The 22770-nt window shown below is 31.7% G+C and overlaps 2 protein-coding genes across 6 annotated transcripts; one reads left to right on the forward strand and one right to left on the reverse strand.

Moving 5' to 3' along the window:
• The first annotated feature begins 2327 nt into the window (after positions 1–2327).
• On the forward strand, positions 2328–3073 carry LOC114744465 (dynein light chain LC6, flagellar outer arm-like). The gene is made up of 2 exons (XM_028932639.1): positions 2328–2530; positions 2636–3073. The coding sequence occupies exons 1-2, from the start codon at positions 2393–2395 to the stop codon at positions 2777–2779; spliced, it is 282 nt and encodes a 93-aa protein (XP_028788472.1). The 5' UTR covers positions 2328–2392; the 3' UTR covers positions 2780–3073.
• Positions 3074–3993: 920 nt separating this feature from the next.
• Positions 3994–8379, reverse strand: LOC114744463 (uncharacterized). Of its 5 annotated transcripts, none has more exons than XM_028932635.1 (5): positions 7969–8379; positions 7598–7662; positions 5818–7493; positions 5519–5660; positions 3994–4953 (listed from the first exon to the last, which is right to left on the reverse strand). In XM_028932635.1, exons 3-5 carry the CDS (start codon positions 7468–7470, stop codon positions 4334–4336), a joined length of 2415 nt encoding a protein of 804 aa, XP_028788468.1. In that variant the 5' UTR covers positions 7471–7493; positions 7598–7662; positions 7969–8379; the 3' UTR covers positions 3994–4333. The 5 variants fall into 5 exon arrangements, with proteins under 5 accessions (XP_028788468.1, XP_028788471.1, XP_028788470.1 ...); XM_028932638.1 differs by having other exon boundaries at positions 5531–5660; positions 7594–7662; XM_028932637.1 differs by having other exon boundaries at positions 3994–4950; positions 7594–7662.
• Between the last annotated feature and the right edge of the window lie 14391 nt (positions 8380–22770).

The raw sequence follows: 22770 nt of genomic DNA on the forward strand, positions 1-22770 counted from the left end.
TTTGAAATTGTATAAAAACCTTATGGAAACTTGTCATTTGCCAAATTCAACTTGTCATTTGTCATAGTTAACCTGTCACTTTATAAATCAATGTGGAAATTCAGTTATTTCAATAGAGAAATTTAAAATTGTATGAAATTCTTATGGGAACTTATCATTTGTCATATTCAACTTGTTATTTGTCATAGTAAACTTTTCACTTCGTAAATCAATATGAAAATTCAGTCATTTTAACAGATAAATTTGAAATTGTATGAAAACCTTATGTGAACTTGTCATTTCATAAATCAATATGAAAATTTAGTCATTTTAACAGAGAAATTTGAAATTGTATGAAAACCTTATGGGAACTTGTCATTTGTCAAACTCAACTTGTCATCTACCATAGTAAACTTGTCATTTCATAAATCAATATGAAAATTTAGTCATTTTAACAGAGAAATTTGAAATTGTATGAAAACCTTATGAGAACTTGTTATTTATCATACTCAGCTTATCATTTGTCATAGTGAACTTATCACTTCTGATAAGGTTTTTATACAAGTTTACATTTCTCTTCGTAAATGATAATTTCCAGAATTCTTTGACAACAACCAGTTTTTTACAATAAAGGAGGTAACAGTTGTTAATTCGAGTATATCAGTAGGAGATGAGGTTGTAGAATAAAGAGAGATTATGGAGAATGAGAGCTTTTATATGAAGAGTACTATATTAGGCTATTAGCATTACATGTTTTGCAGAAAATTAAATATGGAAGCTACACGGTTAACATGTTTTCATTTTTCCCATTGCAAATTAATGGGTTGGGAAAAACATAGAAGAACGTCACGGTTCTAGAGAAGAAGAATGAAATCGAAGGAGAGTAGAAGAAGGAAAGAGAAGAAAGAGGGGGGGAGAGAGAGAGAAAGGAAGTCAGAAATTTACGTTTCCAGAGAGGGAGAGTAGGACAAAGAGAGAGAGGAAGAGAAGAAGGAAAGAGAAAGAAATGAGGTGCTGGAAGAAAGAGAAAAGGAAGGGCATTTTAGTCATTTGAGCTTCATTTCATAATTGCAATCTAGGACCCGGTCTCTGATGGCAATTTTATGAATTGAAGTACCCAAATTGCCATTTTATATTTTCAAGGGTCTTTATTTGCCATTTCCCCTTATTTCTATATAAAGAATATCTTTAGAATAATTATCTTATCTCCATTTGAGATGTGTCAATATTCAAATATGATCCAATAACACTGAACATAAGATAATCTTAAAAATATGGTTTTTATCCAGGCAACTGTATATTTACTTTTTAATTTTAGAAATATTGAAAACTAAGATTAAACTATATATAAATTGAAAATGTTTGAACGGAAAGTAAATCTACTTAAATTCGCAACGCTTTTAAATGAGCTTTAAGAATTTCTAAATTATATTTTTTGAAACTTTTTTTAGCCAGATTATCGGTTATTTGGTTTTTAGTTTTCAAGGTGTTATTATTTCCCGAAAATTGCTAAAAAATTCTCTATTACCAAATTTATCACCTAAAAGGTACCTAATATCTAGGTCCTTAAAGGAATATAACTTATTTTTAGTAGGATCAACCATTTTTGTATATAAAGCATCTTTAATTATATACAAATGTCTTTTATCTGTTTTTTTTTTGTACCAGCAAATGTCTTTTATCTGTTACATGCTACTACCTCTGATCATTAATATAATATCTTGTTTGATTTTTATTTTGATCCTAAATATAAGACCCCAATCCATTTTGTCTCTTATATTTATACATTTTTTCCCCAATAGGGATATTTTAGAAAAGACAACACTTATTTAGGACAAATAACTAACTCAACTTATTTCTTTAATTTCTTCAAATTAGTTAACTGACTCTTATAATTAGGACCGGAAGTAGTACATAGATAAGGATAAACTGTATACTTTAAAAAAGAATCACGTTAACTGAAAATGTACTGCACTTAACATTGTAAACCCGACTCGATACCTTTGTTTAATAAAATTTACAATGGAGCATTTTTCAGCAGTTTTTTCTATTATTTATTCAATTATCCCCACTTTAATTCCCATTCCCCCATACAATATTCCAAGCACTTCGCAAAATAATGAAAATATGCAGATGCTGACAGGATTGCACGCAGAAATAGCTGAGTTACGTGCCCCCCTCAAATTGATGCCACCTTATCGTATCGGTCAATTTCCCATTTATGCACGAATCTCCGCTCTGCTGGTTTTAGTTTTTGCTGCGAGAATCTCATCCATAGAATCTGCCCCCACCACCCCATGATCTCCGTCTCCACTTTAAACAAGAGACAGAGCATCCTCGCATAAAACAACAGGTGTGTGTTTTCATTGAACTCCTCGGTGACTGAGAGTGATTCTGATAGGCGAAAAAAAGGATGTTGGAAGGGAAAGCTACAGTCAAAGAAGCAGACATGCCTTTGAAGATGCAAATCCAAGCCATGTCCTCTGCTTCTCATGCCCTTGATCTCTTTGACGTTTCTGATTGCGTCTCTATTGCCGCTCACATCAAGAAGGTAAACTAATAATAGTTTGCTTCAGCTTAACAAGATCCAAACTTTGCTTCTGGGGTTCGATTATTTCTTTGAATCGATTCATGGGTTTGTTGTGGGATCTTTCAGGCGTTTGATAAGATGTATGGAGGTGGGTGGCAATGTGTGGTGGGTTCCAATTTTGGGTGCTTTTTCAGTCACTCACCTGGAACTTTCATCTTCTTCTCTCTGGAAACCCTTAATTTCCTGATCTTCAAAGGAGACTCTTCTTAATCTGGGAACATCAGAGAGGCTATATTACATAGGCGGTGTTCGATTCTCTTGAACGGCGAGCAGAGGATGATTATGAACCTTGTACAGAGAGATATAAGACTTGTGTATATCACAAAGGGACTGAAGGTTGAACTGTCTCCATCATCTTCACTAAGCAGAGTTTTCACTTTCCAGATTCCTATCCTCTCTGCCTCAAGTGTGTTAGCCAAAATAGGAGTGTTACGTCAAAATGACAGAGAGACTTTGTAACGAATTTGACATTAATACATATTCTGCCTACCTGCTTCAAATCCATCTCTAAAACTTCACGCACTCCTCCAAATATTTATTTTAAAGATGCAATTATCAAGTGAGTTTTTTTTTGCCCCCCCATGGTGGGAAACTTACCTGGCATATAAGAATGGAGAGTCGTGGCAATAAATGCAAGTACTGTCTTTGTTAAGCTGTCCAATTCAAATATTTGGTTTACGTTTCTATAACATGCTTCTCTGATCCTATTTATAAAATATTTTTAACATGTTTCACACGTGTTAAGAAAAACTTTAAATTTCATTAACTCTCATTTAAAATTCTAATGACTTTTCATATTTATCCCTATTTAATATCTATTATATTTCATATAAATAAAGTCAACACAATAATAAATGAGGGGTAAAATTATACCTCTATACAAAAATTTCTCTCAGTATCCTATAAATAGGATTAAAAAATATATTTTCTCTATTTTATAAATAGAACCAGAGCAGTATTGAACATAAGACATGAAAAAGAGAATAGATAACAACACGGTGTAGCTCACAATTTCACTTTCATTTGGAGGTCTGATTGTTGTAATATCTGCACGGAGCCTTTGACTCGTTCATACCTTTTTGCAGAGTACTTTGGGAAAATAGAAGAGAAAACATGGCTCTTTCCGTCAATTCACATCATTATGGTTAAAGGGTTTATCTAATTTATCAATTTATGCCCTCAACAATTAGCGTAAGTTTTAATTTATGCAAACAATATTATTCGCTAGTTCATTATCAAAAATATAATTGGCTAGTTATTTTTTTACGAGTCAGATAATTTCTAGACTGAAGCAATAGATGTTGATATGCATTCATCTCGGTTTTACTACTGCCACAAAGAATATGGCAACTTGAGAAGGGTACAAGAAATATACTTGATTCATAAAAGCTTAACTAAATTGCTCTAACTAAATCCTCTCTTTTTAAAATTTCAACGGCCATTTGATATGTAATCCACAAATATAATCTCCCTCTTAGTTCCTTCCAAGGCAGAATATCACAGTCAGCGGACTATTCCTTCTTTTTTGGGTCAGTTTAATCAACCTCTATGTTTAGGCCTAAAAGAAACCCCCAATAGATGGTAAGATATGAAATTTTTTGCATGCCTAGTGTTTGTACTTGAACAGCTAAAATTGAATTCACGCACGAGTTTTATGTATGCAAATTCAATCTAAACTGTTCCGTGTACAGACATTATATGACATGCAATAGTTTAGTTGTTGACTATTGAAAACTGCATATCCACATGTTTCATAACATGTAATCATAAATCCACAATAAGCTCCTCAATCAACCCACTTAAAACTAGGCCTTCTACTTCGTTGACAACTTGCTCAGATTCATCTGCAGAAAATCCATACCTCCAACCCCAGTCCCATATTCCATTTATCAGCCCATGGCACATTATATCTCTTTTCATCATGGCATAAACATTATCTACAGAGAATTTGTCCGCAGAGATCATAGTGTAAAACTTCAGCTTCTCAGTGGCATTATAGATTTCTTCAACCAACTTGTCTAAAGAGATCTGTACTCTTGAGTTCCCTGCCCGAGTTAGCAAGATCGGATGTGAATCTTGCAGGCTTTTACGCTCAGCGAGTTCTTTCGCACAATCCAAATAGAGTCTGGGATTGGCTATCCCATTAATTTCATATTTTTGCTGGGTCATGGGACAATCCACGTCAAGATTGAGGAGCTCCTCTGCATGGCCAATAAATAATGGGTTGGTTAAAAGAAAATATTTCAGCTCAGCCCCTTGTTTGTCAGCATTGCTATCTGACTCCCCACCGTAAGCTTCTTCAGCAGAAGTAGCATCAATTCCGTGCTCAACCTTTAATGGTGCAACATCATTACCTAAAGAGTTCGAGCTCTGATAACAATCTTCTGCATGATAATACAAAGGGAGGGAAAATTCAAACAAATATTTATACAAGGATATAGGAAGTGCAAGAAATTCTAGTCATGTAATCAAGAAGGTCTTCGCTCATTGCTGTTGTGATGATAATGACAGCATATAGCTATTTATATAGTGCTTAATGTCACCATGTAACGTTCACATAAATTGTAGTAGCTTTCCATTGCACTGCCTCTATATGTATAGAATAAGTATTTACCAAACATCTACTCAGTTTTGATAGAACTCCAAGGTTAAACATGTGTCCGCTAAACATTAACATATTATTCAAAGAAATGTTTTAGAATGGGTTCCAACCATCCAACAGTATCCTTTGATGTTGATTCTTTCTAGTCACTGAAAACCTAGGAACTTCTCTTTTGATAATTAATGAATTTGCTACTAAAGACACCCTGACAGGTGAATGATTTATGAATTTCAACCAACAACCTTGTTTCAAAATTGCTTTGTAAATTAACAAGGGGATGCACTCTCAAATTAATACAAGGATTACTGTCAATAAATATGATATGTGAGTAGACACGCAAAACTAACCATCTATCTTACTCGGGGAGGCATCTACTTCATGTTCCACTGGAAATTCAACTGCATGTTCAGCTATAGTTCTAATCTCAGCGCAATCATCTTTACAAGGAACAGCAACACTCTTCTCTTCTTCCCGTCCTGATTGTTCATCCTGTACAGAAGAATACTGTATCAATCCTCAAACTTAAATTCTTGCTTCACTGAGTCATTTATCATCAAGTAATAATGCTATCAAACTCGGTTCTACATGATACTTTGAATACTTCTACATCACCCAAGAGGAACAAAACACAGGAAAATAGGCTTACAATAGGTTTAGCTGCTTCAGGCTCTGGAATGAGCTTCTGGCTATTATTCTGATTCTTTCTCTGTTTGAAATCTTTATGCTTTGTTGTTTTTGTCTTTGAGCTGATGATCAAAGCTGTGCTATGCTGGCAGGGAATCTCCTTGATTATGGTCAATTCACTAGGTGATGTCCGCGACTTTGTGGAGGTAATTTCTCCTCGATCTTGGGACTTTGTCAAAATTTTAGGCCTTATGATCTCCTTTTCTGGCAGCTTTTTTGTAACAGTTTTCACCTTAGCTTTTTTCTCAATTGCCTCCTGTACCTGTGGTTTATGACTTATATGACTATATGATTTCACCATATTTGGAGACTTTTCAACGGGCATCATTGCTTTCTCATCCAGTTTCACGAACTCGTTGAGGATTCTAGGCTTTTCCTCATGTGTAAGCCTTTTGGTTACATCTTTCATACTGCTCCCCATGCTGGTGGAACCTTTTTGTTTAAATGATTTGGAAGGGACTACCTCCGCTTTTGGTTTTCTGAGGGATAGACCTTCTGGTTTTGGAGGAACAGGTGCAGGGGATTTAATTGATTCCTGGTATGAACAACATCGAGGTTTCATAAGTACAATTGGCGGTAAATCATCACTTTGTTTGGGATGGTAATCATCGGAATGATGAATCCAAAGATTAGGCTCTAGGACAGAACTCTTCTTCAAGAATCCTTTGAAATGAATAGCGTCAAGAATTTCACTCAGGGTCTTCCTTCGTTCTGGATCAACCTTCTCAATTACATTACTAGTCTTCTTTAACTTGGGGATATCTATCTCAAATGTAGGTCTCTTTTGATTCAGAATCTTTTCACCTTGCAACTGTTTCTGCGCAGCAGCTGGAAGTGGTCTTGAGGGGGCTTCTTCTAAACCCATTAGCTTGGCAACTAGATTGTTTCCCCTCACCTTTGAAGTGCCTGATGAAAAAGATGAATCAGAAAGCCTATCAGTATGAATCCCAGAAGATTGGCTTGAGCTTGTCGAGGGAATTTCAGATGCTGAATCTAATCCTTCAGAACTTGGCATAGTAAACAGATTTTGCCTAACCAGACTGTCTTTGATCACTTTCTTAAGCTCCTCTGTGCAATTTCTTGAAGAACCATCAACAGAAAGGCAAGGTCTTTCATATCCCATTGGATAGCTTTGTTCACTGACTTTGTTAGTGTAATCCATCATCTTTGCATCAATTCTTCCTCTTTGAGGTTTCTCATTCTGTTTTTTCTTCGAACAGGACTTGTGCTGTGAAGCTTCTTGCAACTTGCGAAGCATGACTAGAGATTCTTGGAGATCAAGAGCTCCTTTCAACAAATCTTTTGCGATATCTCCAGACCTTCCATTACATCTCCTATCCCTAGACCATGTATCAATCATGTTGTTCAACCTTTGAGCCCCTCTAGAGACCTCCATAAGCTGCAAGGAAGATGGATCGACAGAACTTTGTGTGGATCCTTTTGGGACCATTTCTTCTCTGTCTGACTTTTTTGGAAAAGATGCTTCAGATTTCTCAGCCGTCCTCCGGCTCTTCATCTTGTCCTTCATCTTCTGTGATCCAGACCTGGACTTTCTGATTGCCCCACATTCCACGACTCCTTTTGGATCATCACATGTCATGAATGATCTGTACATGACTGGGTCCTGAGGGGGATATTCTGTGGCAGAAATTTCATGAGAACATTGAGATTTGAGAAGCTAATAAGATAAGATACTACTAAGAACCAAGACAAAAGCTAATTCTTATAAAATACTCACATACTCTTGTCCTCTGGATGCTCTAGTTTTGTCTATATCAGACAAAAATAATACGCTTTGCTTGTGCAACTGCAACCCAATGCAATTAAATAATCAGTCTCCATCATCAATTAAAATGCAGAGAGATCAAGGCAAAGACAAATAGAAGGAAGAATAAGTATTGAATTCAGAAAAATAAAGCCTCTGACATATGATTTAACCCGAATTTTGAAGTAACTTCCAGGTCCAAACTTGTAAGTAAAAGCACGAACGAGTTCATAGAGGCCAGAATCTATTTTCTATCCTCTGTTTCACATTCGGAGACCCAACAAGAAGACAAAACGCATCCAAAATCAGAACCACTCAAAACGAAGTCATGATTTCACGCTCACTTACGCCTCGTATCAGCCGCTCGTTCTCAGAACAAAAGCCGCAACCCTCTGAGGCCCCAAATGAAAAATGCAAGAATCAGAAGAGAAGCAGAACCCCATGAACAAACTCACAAACCATTCAAAGATGCAACTCCGCTTGTGAGAACCCGGGACAGATTTGTACAGATTCAGACACGGGAATGAGCTCCGAGGAGAAACGCAGATCCACAAGAAAAGAGAAAACGAGTCGGTGCATTGACCTTTTTGCTTGGGGTGAAAATGAGGAAGAAGCGATGGATTACCGAAGGAAGCAAAGCAAGGGAGAGGTGAGGGGCCGGAATTGGATTGAGATGAGCAGAAGAAAATCGGGAAATTATGAGACAATCAGATTAGATGGTGAGAGAGAGAGGGAGAGAGTAGGGAGGTGAAGAGGGAGAGGAAATGGGTGTGGTCGTACACATGGTGCAGAGTACCGCAGAAGCAAAAGCTTTTCAAAAGCAGAAGAGGGAAGATCAGTCAGTCACAGAGTGGAGATTTGGCGTTACGCAACTTGATTGGAAACTCACGATGTTAAATATATATTATATATTCCATTAAATCTTCACACACACACTCACACAGACATATATATGAGTGATATACATATATAATTTATAAAAAAAAATTAATAAAATGTAATAATAATTCTCTGCTCATATCATATACCCATAAATACTTTTTTAAAGATATTTAAGGATTAAGGTATTCAATACACCTCTAATCCTATTTATAAAATAGATTGAGAAGATATTTTTTACATAAAGTATAATTTTACCCTTCATTTATTATTGTGTTGATTTCGATTACATGAGGTATACGGTATATTAAACAGGAATAAAATTAGAAAGTTATTGAATTTTAAATGAGAGTTAATAAAGTTTAAAGTTTTCTTTGGTCTATATAAGACATGTTAGAAGTGACTTATAAATAGGACTACAAAAGCATTTTCTTTCTTTAATTAAATGGAGAGGAGTAAAGAAAGGGTGAAATAAAAGAAAATTAGTATTACATTAACTTTATAAGGTGACAATCGTTTCTTTTGAAAAAAAAAAGACTCTTAAAATAGTAAATGTGCATTAAGAAAATGTTTCCTCCATGTTTTTTTTTCTTGTCCTCATAGGGAAAAAAAATATACATTCGTTGTCCTCATAGGGGACAAAAAATACATATCATACAAAAGCATGATCAGAGTATTATTAGAAATAAATAATAATTATACTTTAAAATTTAAAACATGACATATTGAAAAATAAAATGAAATTGAAATCATGACAGGTAAATTTGGAGGGATGAAATATATTTTTAACTTTTACCATAATAAGTCACATAGAACATCTAGCTGTATTTAGTGAACCCGACAATAATAAGACCACATCAACTATATTAAATGCAACAAGAGAAATCCCGTTGCAAAAAAAAATGATCAATAATTTTTTAATAAGTCAACATTCCAATTATTATTTTATATTCCATATTGTGTGCGGTCCAATTATTGTAATTTCATTATAACTTTTTTTAAGGCCCCAAAATCTGTGGCTTTTGTCGCGTAGCTTCACCCGGTTTATACTTTAGTATGGATTATTGCAGGATGGGAGAAATAGAGATACTTAATTAAGACATAAATAAAATGATTAGGCAATAAAAAAATATTTATGGAAATGTGGAGTAGCATTAGGCTCTTCATGTGGGTTGAACTGTTCTTTCTCGAACTTAGTGACCTAATGATTTTCTTGCTTTTGCTTCACTCCGGAATAAAACACCTTTTCTTTATTTTTGCTTTCCACATGGTTTTCAGTTCAGATCTCTACCAATTTTTATTTTCTTTATTTTACTGACCCCAATTTTTAAGTACTAAAATACTCCTATGATCTTATTTATAGGATAGAAAAAGAGAATTTTTTGTTCTTATTTATAAGATATTGAGAGAAATTTTTATATAGATGTATAATTTTACTTTTTATTTTGATGTTGACTTTGTTTACATGGAATATAATACATATTAAATAAAAATAAAATTAGAAAGTTATTAAATTTTAAATGAGAGTTAATAAATTTTATATTTTTTTTAATATGCATAAAATATATTAAGAGTAATTTATAGATAAGACCAGAGGAATACGAGTACTGATCAAAACACAACCGCTACATATCTTTATCCTACTAGCATTAATTTGATGAATGAAAAAGCTTCTGAAAATACGCCAGAGTATGGATATAAAAGGGGGAGTATGAGTAGCAGTCAACAGGAGGATTAGGTAATATAGAAATAATTTTTTTATGAAGTAAATTTGTAGACATTAGTACTCATTATTATCTTTGAATAAATTTGTAGACATTAGTACTCATTATTATCTTTGCTCTTTAATATAAGTTTCATTTTAGTTTAATTTCTTTATTAAAGTGAATTTATATTAAGGACCACAAGTTTTTTTTTGTTTTGGTGTTGGATGTATCAAAATTTTTTGAAGTGTTGAATACATCTAAAAAAATAGTATTCCCAGTCCTAATTATAAGACTTTATTTATAGATTATAAATGAGGTCTTATAATTAAGATCAGAAGTAATATTATATTATTACCTCCTATCACTAATTCAAGAGTTAGATAACTAACTTACATATATTAAAAAATTAACTATTTATAATAAATAAATATTATTTTTTAAAAAATATCTCTTTGTGCATTAAAAGTAAATGAAAACTCCATACGGAAGCTGGTATAATATACTCCCTCCGTTCCTTATTATAAGAGATATTTGATGCTTATGATATGTTCCTATATATAAGAGACACTTAAAAGTTGTCTCTACTTTTTTGTGTTGATTTCCTATTTTACCCATATTTATTGTCTCCAACTCACACTCTCTCTCTTTCTACTTCTCTTTCTTTTAATAATTTACCATTGTTCTCTCTCATGTTTTCTCTCCTTATTAATGAGGGTATTTTTAGAAAAAAAATTATACCTTTTACATATTGATTGTTCTTAACTAATTTTAACTGTTTTTTTAATCAACGTAATTCGGTTATTCGTCTCTTATAATAAGGAACGGAGGGAATAATATTTTTTTGACCAGCACGGTATAATATAATATTGAAGATTAAAGTAATACTCCCTCCGTTCCTTATTATAAGAGACATTTGATGCTTATGGCATGTTTCCATATATAAGAGACACTTAAAAGTTGTCTTTAATTTTTTGTATTGATTTACTATTTTACCTCTATTTATTGTCTCCTACTCATACTCTCTCTCCCTCCTACTTCTGTTTCTTTTAATAATTTAATTGTTCTCTTTCATACTCTCTCTCCTTATTAATAGGGGTATTGTTAAAAAAAACATTATACTTTTTACACATTAATTGTCCTCAACTAATTTTAACTGTTTGTTTAATCAACGTAATTTAGTTATTTGTCTCTTATAATAAAGAACGGAGAGAGTAGTATCCAAATATGAAGTGGTAACACTCAGCTAAAACCTGCCATATGGCGGCCATGAGCTTCCCTCATTCCACGGGCAATCTGCCGGCCAGTGTACCTCGTCAACTCATTAATTTAATTTCAACAAATTTTTTATTTCGGATTAGAAAATTAATTTTATTGTCATTTTCAACAAACAATTTGGGAAATTATTTTGAAGTCCCATGCAATTTAAATACAAAAAACGGCCCTATGAAATGTACAAATGGCTAGTAAAGTCTCCATTACCAAAATATCTCTGTTTTATCATAAAATTTTTAACCTCTCTACACCAATCGCAGGAGATTCGGTTATACATGAAGTCTTGGTAGGATTAGAACCTAAAATAACTTGATTTCCCCACCAAAAAAAAAACCATTAGACTATTTATAGTCTTTTTTGGAAAAAAAAACTACTTATACTCTTTAATATAATTTTGTAAAATATTATATATAACTAATAATTAACTTTGAGAGTAAAAATAACCTCATAGTTATACGTGAACAATAACTTAAGTTTAAGAAAACTTTTTTGGCGTAAAGCGGGAAAAAAAAACAAGTTAACTTGTATGAGCATCGAGTGCTCATCATAATCTAGATTATTGAAATTGATTTTAAATTGTTTATATTTGATTTAAATGTTTTTCAATCTGATTTTTTTATTTTAATAAATACATAATTTAAAATAAAAATGATCTTATAACCAAAATTTTTTGTAAAAAAAATAAATTTATCATTAGCAAATTATAAATTTAAAACTTTAAATTTAAACCATTCAGATTTGATTTTAAATAATCCAAATTTCATTAAGTAAATTCCAAGTTGGATTACAAAGCAATTCTTTTCAGGATTAACTGAAGGGCTAATGGCATTTTTGCTAGGAGAGTCCAACGAACAATCAAAACGTTGCCAATTTGTGTCACTATCCACAATAAATCCAAAGCATACTAATAATATATATACTGTGCATATACTACTATTGGAAAGGCTGGTTGGTTTGGTTTATACAGTTTGGAAAGCCATTGAAAAGGCTTCCTTGTATTTAAATGCAGTCACAGGACTCTTGCATTTCCCAAAACTGCTTCTCACTTAACTGCCCCCTTCATAAATGTCTTAATTAATTCACCACCACTTTCATTTCCTTTCCTTAGGTGTTCCTTAATTTCAAAATCATCACTCTCTCTTAATTTGAAAATTGTGCCGTTTTGTTACAAGATTTTGAATTTTTCTCACAAGCATTTAATTATGATGTGGAAATTTTGGTCCCCTTCGGTTTCATTTTCCTTTGTTGATTTTCACTTAATTTTAATTTGGTCCTTTTGATGGTATATTCAGTTTCAGTTTCATTCATCAACTTTGGCTAGGAATAATTCCTACTTCTCTTGTCATATTTATAAATGACTTCTAACATATTTTATGCAAACAAAAAAAAATCTTAAATTTCATTAATTCTCATTTAAAACTCAACAACTTTCCAACTTTATTCATATTTAGTATACCAACATATTTTACATGAAGTATATTATATCTCATGTAAAAAAATCAATACAATAATAAATGAAGGGTAAAATTGTAAATCCATACAAAAAAATTTCTCTCAATGTCCTATAAATAGAATCAAAAAATATTTTTTCTTTCTGCCATATAAATAGTACTAGTGGAGTAATTCATTAGCCTTTTTTTAATTTTTCCTAATATGATCCCCAAAAAAAAATTTCTCTCCTCTTAATTTTATTGGTACCTAATTTACTTTAATTTGGTTAATGTTTTAGTTCATTTTTCCGCAAATGCTTTAACTTAAAAATGTTAAAGCAGAGTTAATATTGTTATCCCATCAAAAGAAAAAAAGAGTTAACATTGTTATTTTTTAAATTGATATTTAAACAACAAACTAAAGTGAGGATGAAAGGATAAAAATAGTTGGGGGCGTCTGTCGTTTAAACTTTTTTTCCAAAGAAAAGAAAGCCAATTTTTTTAAAGAAAGTCAAATAATAAATTGAAATTAAAAATTGCAAACGTCCAAGTTAAATATAAGATAACCCTGTCAATTTAGTTGAGCTTTATATAAAATAGAACTTTATATGCTAAGATTTAAAAACCAAAAGGGAAAATTTCACCCTTTTTAAGAAAATTCAAATTTTCTAATGATAAGGCTACATGTTTACACTATTCTTTTTGCGAGACCTTTAAATTCAAAGTAACAATGACTGTGCTTGTGCTTGTTTGGTTTCTTTAGAACCCAAATTTAAATTGAAGCAGATTTGCTTTTAAATTAGGCTTGAACCATAATATTGAATTTGGATTTTCTTTATGCATTTCATACTAACTCATTTTCAAACAAATTTTTAAATTTCCCATGACTGATTTGGTCAAAATTTAGCTCAACATAACTTAATTTTTATAATTTTAACTTAGTTTATATTCAATTCCTAAACTTTTACGTACTACAACTCAATTCATATAATTTTAACTTTTAATAATTTAAAATTTTTAGTTCCGACTGCTTTGATCCTTATTATTTGTTATTTATAAGAGTTTCTCATATATCAAAGAGAACATTATATAAATTAAATCTTTTAATTTTACCCTCATTAAGAAAAGCATTAAATATTAGTATATTTTTTCTTACTCATTTGATCTCTCTTCGCTTTTATTACAATTAAAAATGTAGTATTAACAAAGATACAAGTAACAAATAAAAAGGACCAAACTCTCCCTATAAGTGACAAATAATAAGGATCAAAGTGGGTACCATATAATTCTATTTCCTATAATATGTGGACTAGTATTTTAAATAGCTGAACTACAAAATCACTAAATCAAAGTTTAAAAATTGAGTTACAGCCGAATTAAAATTATAAGAATTAAATTGCACCGATTTAAAATTTAAAGATTAAATTACAACTTTTTTTGACCAAGAGATTAAATTACAGCTGAATCATAAATTATAAGGAAAAAAATTAATTTTCTCAAAAATCAAAAACAATTTTTTAAAATTTAATTTAAATTGAGAGAAAATAGTTGAGTTTTGGGTTTAGAGAAAGGAGGAAAACAAGAAATGACGTGCAAATTTGGCTCATCTCCCAACTGAGTTGTAAAACCCAAGAATGAGGTGAAGCCTCGTCTTATACTGCTTGCTCTTTTTCTGCTTTCCGTGGGATTATGGTTGGCACTTCACATCCTCCCACGCATTAAATTCATATATTTATTTTGCCTTTTTCCCATAACGTTTGTCTCACCCCTGTCGTCTAATTTCATTGATTAAAAAGTGACCCCAGAAAATAAAAAGAGGATAAATGTATCAATTAATTTTCCTTTTTGTGGGATAAGAAGAAAAAGTATGAAGAGAAATAAAGAAAGAGGTACTAAAAGGAGGTGAGGAGAGGGAAATGCAAAGTGTTTTCACTGGGACTCAAAAGTACACTTATGGGCGGACATAAGAATTTGAATTTTTTACTCAGAACAGCAATATCTTTAATTTTTTCCCCCATATAGAACATTCTTATCCATCAATTTGAATTTTTGGTTCAACCATATAATTTATATACCTGAAAATAAGGTAGATACAGCATAACATGGCCCAAAAAAAAAAAAAAGACACTGTCACAGTCCATAAGTTGTTGAGGAAAAAAAAAAGTCGTTTGAGTAATTGACGAAATTTCCAGGCACCTGCAAGTAATGTGGAATCTCTCCCTTAATAATTTGGATGAAGTTTTTAGAGCGAAAGACTAATTTAGAGGGGGGAACTTTACTCCCTCAGAGTCAACGTTTTTGGTAGGCTTAAATGCAAAGACGTTAAGAATGTACTTTCTCCATCTTTTATTATAAGATCTTTTTAACTAAATTATGTTGTTTTAAAAAATAGTTAGAATTAGTTAAAAATAATTAATATATAACAAATATACTCCTATATATAGATGGGTAAACGTGAGAGAGTAATAGAGAGATAGATAAAGAAAGAAAATGTATTAAATGCATTAAATTAGAGATAAAATAGGTAATAATATATTAAATGCTTAAATAAACTCAAAGAGGATTTTATAAAAATAAACAGACCCATTCAAAAAAATTAGATTTTATAATAAGAGACAGGAGTACGTACTTGGTAGATGTATGTATTTGATGAATTTTCTTTCAAATAAATTGAAATTTATTAACTCAACGAGATCAAACAACAAATACGACTTATCTCTAGTTTCATTAATCACCTTCCACTTCTTCAGTCAAAATGATTGATTAAGGATATAAAAGTTCCCATTAATCTGATAAGACAATTTAGCTTATTAATCAGAAAATTCTTTTTCCTTGGTATATGACAGCATAGGACATGCCAATCATTATTGACTAATAACCAGCTTCAACCATAATGTCTGTAAAAGGGTGATAAGTATCGCACCTCCTAATTAAGCAAGTTAATAGCTTACGCCCAGTCAGAAAGAATAATAAAGATTTTTCTAAGGCTTTTTAACCCGCATAAATAAAGATCATGAATGATTCTTGTTAACTCTGCAATGGCTGGAGGAATAATAGTACTACCTCTGGTCCTTACTATAAAAACTAGTTAATTATTTTGAGTAGGTTAAAAAAAAAGTTAAGTTGGTTATTTATAATAAATAGGTGTTATCTTTCTTAAAATATCTTTATTAATCAAGTATATTGGCTTAGAACTATTATTATAAAGATTGCCTTGCAAAAAAATAGATAAATATGAGATACAAAGTAGATTAAGGTCTTATATATAGGATCAAAATAAAAGTCAAACAAATTCTTATATTAAGGGTCAAAAATAATAACAACTCCTGCATATCTATCTATTTTGTCAATCATGAATGGCTCCTCCACAATCACTCCTTCCATCATCTAGCATAGATCCATCCACTTCAACCTTGACAAATCCTTTAGGAAGTTCCCGCAATTCCCCCCAAAAAGTTTGAGTGAACTTATAGAACTTGCGCCTTCTTATCAAGTTTTGATCTGAACAAGCCAGATTGAGCATTTGATTGATCAACCGAGTCTTCTGTCTCAAAGCTTTTGTTGCATCTAGAAGCCCAAATGTACAAATAACCAAATTACAAATTAACATAGTTAAAATTGATCATTTGCTACCTCTGATCCTTAACATAAGACCTCACTGACTTTTATTTTGATCCTAAGTATAAAATCTCAATCCACTTTGTCTTTTATATTTATTCATTTTTTAAGATAGTACTACCTCCGGGCCTAATTATAAGAGCTAGTTGATAATTTGAATAGATTAAGAAAATAAATTAAGTTAGTTATTTGTAATAAATATGTGTTGTCTTTCCTAAAATATCCCTTACTAATCAAGTGTGTTGGCTAGAACTATCATTATTAGAAGGACTATCTTAAGAAAAATGGCATAAATATTAGAGACAAAGTAGATACGGGTCTTATATTAAGGAGCGGAGGTAGTATTTTTAATAATGGTAGTTTTAGTCAATAAACTTGATTAGTAAGGATATTTTATGAAAGATAATATATATTTATTACAAATAACTAACTTAATTTATTTGTTTAATCTATTCAAATTAGTCAATTAACTCTTATATTTAAGAATGGAGGTAGTATGATAAATGTGTGAAAAATGATTTTTTTTTCAAGAGAATGAGCAAGAAAATAGACGACAAGCTAGGAAAAAAAATATGAGAGAGACATATAATTAATTCAGGATAATTTTTTTTTTAAAATTAATTAATTTTTTAAACAACTACATATTGCAATTTATAAAAAAAAACCCAAAAAAGTAGTTTGTTCCATGTAAAAAAAAAAAACCCAAACTCACATGTCTCGCACTTTTAATGGGAGCCTTCCCAAATTTGGACTCTGAATAATACTCCTTTGATCCTTAATATAAGACCCATTTAACTAATTTGATTAGATTAAAGAAGTTAGGTAAGTTAGTTAATATAAGAAATGTGATAAATTTTTCTTAAAATACCATAATTATCTTTCTTAATACCCCTCTTCCTCTTTTACTTGATTATAGTTGAAGGAGTATCCATAGGGGTAATTTAGAGAAAATTGATAAATATGATAAATGAGTCTTATATCTAGGACCAAAACCAACTTAACAATTGGATCTTATATTAGGGACTGAAGGAGTATTATTTTTTGTCCTTGATATAACAGTTAGCTTGACTTTCAATTTGATTTTAAATATAAGATCCTGATCTATTTTGTTTATCGTATTTATCTATTTTTTTAAAAAATCTTTATAGTAGTTACATATGTTAAATATTTTATTAAATCACACGTAATTAGTAAGGGTATTTTAGAGAAAACAGTAAATATTTCTTACACATAATTAATTGGGAAAATTGCAAATAAAGACCCTCCAATATATAAAATAGCTATCAGGGACCCTGAATTTGGAAAATAGCTTCAAAGGACCCGGTCCCAAATTGCAAATATAAAATGATGGTAGAATGTCCAAAATGCCCTCTGTTTTTCTCTCTTTCTTCCTCTCCAGATCATCTTCTTCCCGACTTTGCCTCCTCATTTTCCTCTCTCTCTTCGTTCTCTCTTTCCTCTCCAAGTTTCCTTCCCTCTCCTTACTCTTTTCCCAAAATATATGTAACTCACAATGTCTTTTGGTGGTCCTCTCTTCATTGTCATCTCCCGTCACTTTCTTCTTATCTTGCTTACCTGCTCTTTTATCGACAATGAAGCCTCTTCCATCATTCTCTCTGTTGCTGTGGAAGGAGAGGAGAGTCGGGAGTTTGAGGGAGAGTGACAGTCATTTGCAATGCTTGTAATGTTTGCTTGCAATGTGTGCGGTGATTGCTTGGTGCTGAGACAACGCCCAATAAATCTGGATTTTTATTCTTCATTTCTATTTTGATTTTCAGCTTGTGTTCATAATTGAAAATAACGAGTTTGATAAGTTGTTGAAAATAACAAGTTGACAAGTTCTGATACCCACTTCACGACAAGTTCAGTAATGCGAATAACAAGTTTAGCAAGGCAAATAACAACTTCTGATAAGCAATTCATAGAAATTCGAGTTTCTGTGTTAAAATGACAGCATTTTCAGATTTCTTTAGCAGATGACAAGTTCTGATACACAATTCATGACAAGTTCAGTAAGGTGAATGACAAGTTTAGTAAGGCGAATGACAATTCTGATAAGCAATTCATAGAAATTTGAGTTTCTGTGTTAAAATGACAGGTTTCCAGTAGGTTTTCATACTTTTTCTGTTAAAATGACAGGTTTACAATAGAAAATGACAAGTTTTCATAAGATTTTTATGCCTTTTTTTGCTGGAATTACAATTTGCACATTTCTGACAGCAACAACTTCTGATAAATACGAAATGACAAGTTCAGAATAAAAAATGACAAGTTAAGTATAGCAAATGACAAGTTCCCACAATGTTTTCATACATTTTCATACCTTTTCTGTTGGAATTATAATTTGCACATTTCTAACAGCACCCACTTTCGATAAACACGAAATGACAAGTTCATAATGGAAAATGACAAGTTAAGTATGGCAAGTGACAAATTCCCATAATGTTTTCATACATTTTCATACTTTTTCTGCTGGGATTACAATTTGCACATTGCTGATAGCAATCACTTTTGATAAACAGTAAATGACAAGTCCACAATAGCGAATGACAAATTAAGTATGTAAAATGACAAGTTCCCATAACGTTTCATACAATTGTAAATTTCTCTGTTAAAATAACAATGTGCAGATTTCTGACGGCAAGCACTTATGATAAATAGTAAATTAGGAGTCCATAATAATGAATGACAAGTTTAGTAAGGCGAATGATAAGTTTAGTAAGGCGAATGACAACTTCTGATAAACAATTCATAAAAATTTGAGTTTCTGTGTTAAAATGACAGGTTCCCAATAGGTTTTCATACTTTTTATGTTAAAATGACTGGATTTTCACATTGATTTATCAAATGACAGGTTCACAATAGAAAATGACAAGTTTTCATAAGATTTTTATACTTTTTTTGTGGAATTACAGTTCGTACATTTCTGATAGCAATCACTGCTGATAAACACGAAATGACAAGTTCACAATGAAAAATAACAAGTTAAATATGGCAAATGACAAGTTCTCATAACGTTTTCACACATTTTCATACTTTTTTTGCTAGAATTACAATTTGCACATTTCTGACAGCACCCACTTCTGATAATTGCAAACAAGCTCTAAATTGTGGAAATCAAGTATGATGATTGTATTTCGGTGGAAAAGTCGATCAAGGTGTGCTATGTGAGGAACAAACGAGCCCTAAATACAGTGCTAAACGAATAAAGTTCTCGCTTTATATGTAGAATTTGATGGTTTCTTGTTCATATGATATGGCAATTTATATTTGGGATTTCATGGTTGAGGATGCACTTGTGAGTGGATATGATCATCGTAGTGCATTTGCCACTGGTGTTGATATGAGCATGCTTCTTGAGGGGCTTATGAGAGTTCTGGTGCTATAGTTTTATACGTTAGGAGGAAATGAGAGGTGAAGTTGATGATGAAAGATGTTAATCAGAAGTGGTTGCTGTCAGAAATCTGCACATTATTATTTTAGTAGAGAAATTTACATTTGTATGAAAACGTGATGGGAACTTGTCATTTTACACACTTAACTTGTCATTCGTTATTATGGACTCGTAATTTACTATTTATCATAAGTGCTTGCCGTCAGAAATATGCACATTGTTATTTTAACAGAGAAATTTACAATTGTATGGAAACGTTATGGGAACTTGTCATTTTACATACTTAATTTGTCATTCGCTATTGTGGACTTGTCATTTACTGTTTATCAAAAGTGATTGCTATCAGCAATGTGCAAATTGTAATCCCAGCAGAAAAAGTATGAAAATGTATGAAAACATTATGGGAATTTGTTACTTGCCATACTTAACTTGTCATTTTCCATTATGAACTTGTCATTTCGTGTTTATCAAAAGTGGGTGCTGTTAGAAATGTGCAAATTATAATTCCAACAGAAAAGGTATGAAAATGTATGAAAACATTGTGGGAACTTGTCATTTGCTATACTTAACTTGTCATTTTTTATTCTGAACTTGTCATTTCGTATTTATCAGAAGTTGTTGCTGTCAGAAATGTGCAAATTGTAATTCCAGCAAAAAAAGGCATAAAAATCTTATGAAAACTTGTCATTTTCTATTGTAAACCTGTCATTTGATAAATCAATGTGGAAATCCAGTCATTTTAACAGAAAAAGTATGAAAACCTACTGGAAACCTGTCATTTTAACACAGAAACTCAAATTTCTATGAATTGCTTATCAGAAGTTGTCATTCGCCTTACTAAACTTGTCATTCACCTTACTGAACTTGTCATGAATTGTGTATCAGAACTTGTCATCTGCTAAAGAAATCTGAAAATGCTGTCATTTTAACACAGAAACTCAAATTTCTATGAATTGCTTATCAGAAGTTGTTATTTGCCTTGCTGAACTTGTTATTCGCATTACTGAACTTGTCGTGAAGTGGGTATCAGAACTTGTCAACTTGTTATTTTCAACAACTTATCAAACTCGTTATTTTCAATTATGAACACAAGCTGAAAATCAAAATAGAAATGAAGAATAAAAATCCAGATTTATTGGGCGTTGTCTCAGCACCAAGCAATCACCGCACACATTGCAAGCAAACATTACAAGCATTGCAAATGACTGTCACTCTCCCTCAAACTCCCGACTCTCCTCTCCTTCCACAGCAACAGAGAGAATGATGGAAGAGGCTTCATTGTCGACGAAAGAGCAGGTAAGCAAGATTAGAAGAAAGTGACGGGGGATGACAATGAGGAGAGGACCACCAAAAGACATTGTGAGTTCCATATACTTTGAGAAAAGAGTGAGGAGAGGGAAGGAAACTTGGAGAGGAAGAGAACGAAGAGGGAGAGGAAAATAAGGAGGCAAGGTCGGGAAGAAGATGATTTGGAGAGGAAGAAAGAGAAAAAACAGAGGGCATTTTGGACATTCTACCATCATTTCATATTTGCAATTTGGGACTGGGTCCTTTGAAGCTATTTTCCAAATTCAAGGGTCCCTAATAGCTATTTTATATATTGGAGGGTCTTTATTTGCAATTTTCCCCTAATTAATTTAACTAATTTTTTTATTATACTTAAATTAGTCAATTAACTTTTATATTAACAATTAGAGGTAATATTATACGAAGAGAGGAGATACACAAGTCTCTTCCATATCCATTCTCCCGTCTAATTTGACAACCTCACCATTTCACATTTTATTTCCTAGTCAGATGATAATCATTCGCAGGTCCATTATGTTTGTTTGTACTATTATATACTTAAATAAAGTTGTAAACTTGTGATTAATCATTACTATTTTTGGTTTTAATTATAAAATATTATTTATAGTTTGCAAACGAGATTTTATAATTATAACTGGATGTAGTATTATGTTAAGATAAGTTTTGACAATAATTGAATAGCAAATAAATATGAAGTGTAAGATTAATTAAATTAAGCTTTCATATTTTCTATACACACACCCACTACTTCGTGTTCTAATTACAATATTTTGTTTATATGCTATAAATGAGACTGGAGGTGGCAGTAATTAATCACAAGCATATAATAGTACAAACAAATGTAGTGAACCAGCGAATGACTATCACCTGACTAGGAAATAAAACTGTGAAATGATTTCACTAAAAAAAAAAAAAAACCTGTGAAATGATGATGAGGCCATATAATAAGACACGTGTAGCAGCAAGCCGAACAAGGGTAATAAAATTTTTAAATAAAAAACACAACAAAAAATCATCACTATATTACTGTTGTTATAATTTATAAAGTTACTGTGAACGTGCATGAATCATGACCCATATGGTCCTATTAGTTTTTATCCCCCCAAAATAAAGAAAATTGCTGCGGCTCTTGGTATTTTCCAGAATGTTGGATATTTTAAAAATAAATAAGAATTTATTATATATTCCTTCCTATCTTTAATCTAACGGCTAGTTGGAAAGTTGGATGTAGTTTTAAATATAAAATTTTAATCTATTTTATCTTCTATATTTATCATTTTTTAAAAATTAGTTTAGTTAGAATGTTAAATATAAGATCTCATAAATACCCAAGCAAAAACATTAATGAGTTGTTTCTTAATGGTTATCTAAATTTCAAATTGACATATGATATGATGACCACACATGGATATTTTAGAAAAATCATATTACATTTATCATAATTAATTAAGCTTTTTAATTTTTTTATCTATCCAAATTAATAATTAAATAGTTCTTATCTAATAAGAATTGGAGGTACTACTATGTTTGAATTGAGCTTTGA

This window comes from Neltuma alba, unplaced genomic scaffold, assembly GCF_004799145.2.
Source record: "Neltuma alba isolate B1F8T4 unplaced genomic scaffold, ASM479914v2 tig00004371_pilon, whole genome shotgun sequence".
Classification (NCBI taxonomy): domain Eukaryota; kingdom Viridiplantae; phylum Streptophyta; class Magnoliopsida; order Fabales; family Fabaceae; genus Neltuma; species Neltuma alba.

Bases quoted from the DNA above. Each gene is read 5' to 3' on its own strand.
- LOC114744465 (XM_028932639.1), top strand. From the start codon at position 2,393: ATGTTGGAAGGGAAAGCTACAGTCAAAGAAGCAGACATGCCTTTGAAG. The intron at 2,531-2,635 runs GTAAACTAATAA...GGGATCTTTCAG, and splicing joins TTGCCGCTCACATCAAGAAG to GCGTTTGATAAGATGTATGG.
- LOC114744463 (XM_028932635.1), bottom strand. From the start codon at position 7,470: ATGTACAGATCATTCATGACATGTGATGATCCAAAAGGAGTCGTGGAA. The intron at 5,661-5,817 runs GTAAGCCTATTT...TCTTCTGTACAG, and splicing joins CTGAAGCAGCTAAACCTATT to GATGAACAATCAGGACGGGA. The intron at 4,954-5,518 runs GTTAGTTTTGCG...ATTATCATGCAG, and splicing joins CTCCCCGAGTAAGATAGATG to AAGATTGTTATCAGAGCTCG.